General features: G+C 37.9%; 1 protein-coding gene across 1 annotated transcript in view; it reads right to left on the reverse strand.

Moving 5' to 3' along the window:
- Positions 1 to 5,209, reverse strand: part of mbo (nuclear pore complex protein Nup88) — a 54,369-nt gene extending 49,160 nt beyond the window's left edge. The window contains exon 1 of the mRNA XM_017904954.1: positions 4,808 to 5,209. Coding sequence (XP_017760443.1) covers positions 4,808 to 5,209 — 402 coding nt within the window. The remainder of the gene's footprint in view (positions 1 to 4,807) is intronic.
- Positions 5,210 to 5,446: the final 237 nt, after the last annotated feature.

The following is a 5,446-nucleotide window of genomic DNA, read 5'->3' on the forward strand; positions in this document are numbered from 1 at the left end:
TATATATATTGTCGTATTTCTAGTATTCAAAAATTTGTTGATAGCGCAATAAAATATATTGGAATGAATAATTGATTCTTGAAAAAGATAGATAGACGGATATACAGTTAATAAGTAACCTAAATTAAGGTTATGTGATTTTGCAGGAACGTATGTCACGAATAAATAAAACTTTTAAATTTAAACGAATACAGGAGAGGAACACTGAAGTGGTAATTTAGCAGACAGATTTCTATATAATATAATAAACGAATTTTTTGATTTAGTATATGTGTAGTATATTAAGTATAACTTGTCATTTCAATAATTAATATTTAGACAATACAAGAGAATCAGAATATTTCCATTTTATATATTGCATAAAATATTTAAAAATTACCATTGTCTACTAACAAAACAGGATTTTCTCTTCTTCTCATAGGATGTACGATCTACAGTATTCAAACCTAATTCGCATCTTGTAATATTTAATTTTATCAACTCAACATTGAGATATCGAGCAATATAAAGAAATAAAAATACTTCCAATTTAAGTATGAAACGAAATACTACAAAATTATCATTATTGGTAAAAGAAAAGGTTCTTCTAGCACGTGCGATCTCTTCGATTATTCTGGTCTAACCAACACCCCCTGATAACCAATACAATTTCACAATGAAAATGAAAATTCGCACGATACAAAACAACTAAAATATTCCCACGTCAAATATTCCACGGAAAAATTATTCAAAGCTATATTATTTGTCTATATTAAATTATATTTTATTTGTCTATATTAAATTATTATATTTTATTTGTCTATATTATATCATCTATATTAAAATATTTGTCACTCAAACCCCCACGTCCACCCCTACATTTCATAGGCCTGAACTATCCCCACCTTTCAAGGTGTTTCGCAAACCTACGATTACATTTAGCATTCAAACAGAAACTTTTAATGCCCGCGAATGTTCTGCTAACGCTTAAACCGCGACAAGCGTAAAGACATATTGTTCAGAGTAACAAGAAACCGTCGGATTTTGGTGGAATGAAAAAGGGGAATACGGCAATCCTGCGTGGCCATAACGCGAGCCAGTCGCCCGAGCAAAGATGGCAAACGAGGACGTTAGCCGAATAATGCAAAACAAACCTCATTTGAGATATAGTCTGGCATTTGTCCATATTAAGGTGCGCTGTAAGGCTGGCGGCGTTTTCGTTTCGCGCGCGTGTGCGTGTACGTACGCTTTGAAATTATATAGCGAGAGCATCAGTCGTCGTTAGTCAGCTCCTGCCGCATTCCGGTGTTAACTATGTGTATCTTGAGCACCCGTTACATAGCCATTTATCAGTGAGTTCCTTCATACGCGTTATTTTCCGCGTTAAGATGCACAGCTTCGCGCGCGATATTTCACTCCGCTCTGACATATCGTCTCTGAATTCGCCGCTTCGGAGGTTTTATGTGCGACTTTGCAAAAATTCGATCTCTTGCGTCTTTTGGATGACCAAGTTCTTGAAAACAGAGGGGAAACATAGATCGTCGAAATTTCTGAAAAGAAGCGAAGTATGCAGATATGTTGTTGCACGAAGAGGATGCTGGATTTGGATTAGACGAGGTGGATGGTAGATTCGGATGAGGGATGATTTTGTAACACATGTATATATCATAAATATCAAAAAGATGAAGTGGAACTTTTTCTCCTTTGAAGAGGTTAGAGCTTTTTTAATTTTATGATTATGTCAGTATGTAATATAGACACTACTGACTAGATACAGGTAATAATAACACCTGTATTAATATTTATTACATTTGAAAAAAAATTTTTAATATAGATAAGTTAATGATTATTTATAGAGGATACTGAATAGTATCAGTTGATGTATTAAGAAATATATATTTGCATTTAAAACATGATTTCAATTTTCGTATGCTCTATACTCGTCCATGTACAAAATGTCTAACGATATTAAAATGTCTTTCGAATTTATTTAATTTAAATTTTGAAATATCAAATGACTCATCCTGTATATTAATACTGACAATACTGATAATACAAAATATACTGTCTATATATTACACATATGCTACATATACCAACAACGTATTTATTAATTATAGCATTAATTTCTTATTATTGACTTGGACTATTGAATAAATAGTTTGAAGTAACATTTTCATCCATAAAAAAGTAAAAATTATTATTTTATCATGAGTCATATATTAATTCTACGGTGTTCTTTGAATTTTAGTTGTCCCCAAGCTCATACGACTCTCAACTGTAAAAAATCTAACAATAAGTATTAAATTTTGACATTCGATCTCTTTCCCGACCAAATACTGTGTTTCTCAAAAAGTTCCTAATCTTTAAATAAGAAAATTTATCCAATTATATTCTAATATTAAAACATTATTATAGGGTGCCATTTCGGAAAGTAATCGCGAATCGATCATCCCCAACAAAAATAAATTATAAACCCATCAATATTTTCTAGAAGCAAATGGAAAAGTTATTTTGGGTGACAAAATTAAGTTGCGTGATCCCTACGGGGAGGTGAAGCGTAGATTGAGAAAATCATAAAAGCAGTGTCCTTGATGACCAAAACTGAGTCTTTAGAAATTAATTGTGACCAGCACGAGCGTGAGTCGCTCGGTGTTGGAAAGAGAGTTAAATTAGAGTGCGTCTTTGTGTGTTTTCGTTGCGTTATCTTGGTGTTCTTTTCCCAAGTTAAATTAGTTTTATGAGTTTTGTGTATGTGTTATTCTGTTCTTGTTGTTCTGTCAGCTTTTGGTTTTCGCCATCTTACATTATCATCGCAATATTTTTCTAGATTTTCCATTTATTATAACCGAATCTGCAACCATAACCATGTACATCAACTACACGTCTATCTTTTCTTTTCACACTTGGATCCATTGTGTCTGTTCCAATACCCATTTGCTTCATACCATTAAAGGTATATACCATTAAAGGAGCAAATCTGTCATTCGATGTTCCGCTGAAAAATCATCAGAAAAATCATAATTAGGCGAACACTCGTTACGTATTCGTGCAAGTAAGGAAATTCCGACTCGTCATTGTCTCGCAGCCAGACTTTCTCATCCCAAGCGACACACGCAACTTTGTATTAAGCCTAAGTTCTAAACTAATAAGACAACAGCCACGGTAGGACGATCAGGGTGAACCGGAAGGGGTAGGGTGACGCGAGAAGGGTCCAAGTTTCGCTGTGAAGCTACGAAGCGGGTCACCGATTACGACGTTGATCGTTTATGAGAGAGAACCAAATTGGATAAGTTCAAGCAGCTTCTTCGCTGACTACTTAGACCATTACTCTCCAAGAATTTCAATTAGACATGATTTTCGAATTTACGAATCCTTCAACCGCTCTGAACAGACTACGCCGCACAGCGAGGCTCCGTGACGGGTTAAATCTCGGAGACTATGCAGCTTCCTCGTGAGACGGATCAACAAGTGACATTATGGATCTTCCTCTTTTATTTCATTCCATCTACCGTGCAAATGCTTTCGGTACAAGGACAGTGTAAATTAAGGATGTTTAATATCGTCGTGGATCCGCGACCTCTGCATCCTTTTTATATTCCTCTTTCTCCCCTTTACCCCAGATCAGACGCTGCTGGGTCTTCGAGGATCTTAGCTCATTAACCGTTTACTCCTGTCGCATTTTCTTCTTTATGTTCCCATTTTATGCTTCCCCTTTCGTATTTTCAGCGAATTCCCAGTTAAGGAATCTGACGTGAAAGCGTGGTCGTGGATTTACTGGTACCTATTCTTCAAATGCAGGGTCTACTAATGCTCCAACATAGACTCGTTCATGTTACATATAAGTACGAGTTCAAAAAGTGGAACCAACAATTAGAAAAAGGTACTCCACGATACCGATAGTGAATTTATGTTATAGTGGTAGAATTTTTTAATGAGAAATAAAACCTCGTACTGAGGTGCATTCGCAATTAGAATTAGTATTGTTAACCAGCAACCACGTCAGATCACACGACATTGATCTGTGGGGGGTCCACCCTACCTGTTGTTGACGTCGGCTAGTCACAGATATCCTCGACATAGCAGTGGTGTTAGAAGAGATGAAAGAAAAAAGAAGAGATGCGTTTCGTCCCGGGGGCTTGCTAGTGGACTCGTTAGAAAGGCTTTCTAACAGGCCCTATCTTAGATGGAGGATACTATTGTGGTATTGCGAGAAGTGAAGGACGCCAACAAAGGAACTAACATTAATCCTTTGCGGACGGGGCGGTTTTGAGTAAACCATACCGTGGGGTAGAGCCGCTGCCGCCATAGTCACTCAAAACTACCAGTGCTTATTTCTACTTAAACGCGATTTTCATTCATAGCGACGTTGGCAATAAGGACATAAAACAGTCCACCATTTAACTTGCGGTCCTAGGGCCATAACAGCGGACCCATATATGTGTTTCTCGGTCATAGCAATGCGATTACGTGAGACACATTTATGAGGGCCCTATCAATTGTTTTCGACAAACGCATATATGAGTTCCTCAGCCAAATTCATGGTTTCCGTCGAACGGGATGCAGTGCTCGCCCGCAAAGGGTTAACACTTAAAACAATTAAAAATTTGTATTAGAACATCAATCAAAAAAATATTAGAACAAATCTTGCATCTAGGAAGAAAAAAAAAAAGAAAATACTCCCGTAGCGTCCTGAGCGAAACATGTGATTTTGGTGTGGCAGTCAAAGGGTTAAGTAGATTTCTAATTCATTTCCGCTACCCGGAATTCAACGCAAAATCTAATTGAGAAAAAGAATAGAACGTATTAATTAATACCCAAATATTACCCCAATATTCGAAGAAAGTACTATTCCCAGAGACCCAGTTCTAGGGTCTATATGGGAATATCCTACAAAGAGGCTAAAAGTATGAACTTGAATAGCATTAAAACAAGTTATCCAGACTGGAGTCTCCGAAGCTATCCAATCTTCGTCAAACTCTTCAGGACTGTGCACTCGAGATGACGGTCTACGTCCCAGAAGGACAGGAAGTAACACCCGGTATACACGTGGTTTTCGGAGAGAAAGAGGTGGAGGGAGGCCCGTTAGGTGGTCGACGTCGGGTGTAAATTTGCATTGAACGAAATGAGGCGCTATGGGGCATTCCAGTCCGAAGTTAATAGCTTCCCAACGATTAACTGTATCCCTCCACCCACCGTGTCTACCAGGCCTGTGCCTCTCTTTCCCCATGGCCGTTCATTCGACGCGGCGTGCCTGTTCGTCCTGTCTCTTTCCTTCGACCCTTGCTTCCGCCGTTTCCATCGTCCCTCTTTCTCTGCGTTCATCCCTCTCACCCCCTCTCGTCGCCCTCGTCACATCGTACTTACCTATATCGTCCCTCCTAATAATATATGTTCCAAAGGTTGCGAAATAACTGACTCCGTCGAGTCGCCTTCTCGATCGATCATCCCCGATTTTTTCCATAAT

Source organism: Eufriesea mexicana, unplaced genomic scaffold (assembly GCF_001483705.2).
Source record: "Eufriesea mexicana isolate 0111107269 unplaced genomic scaffold, ASM148370v2 scaffold3528, whole genome shotgun sequence".
NCBI classification, from domain to species: Eukaryota; Metazoa; Arthropoda; class Insecta; order Hymenoptera; family Apidae; genus Eufriesea; species Eufriesea mexicana.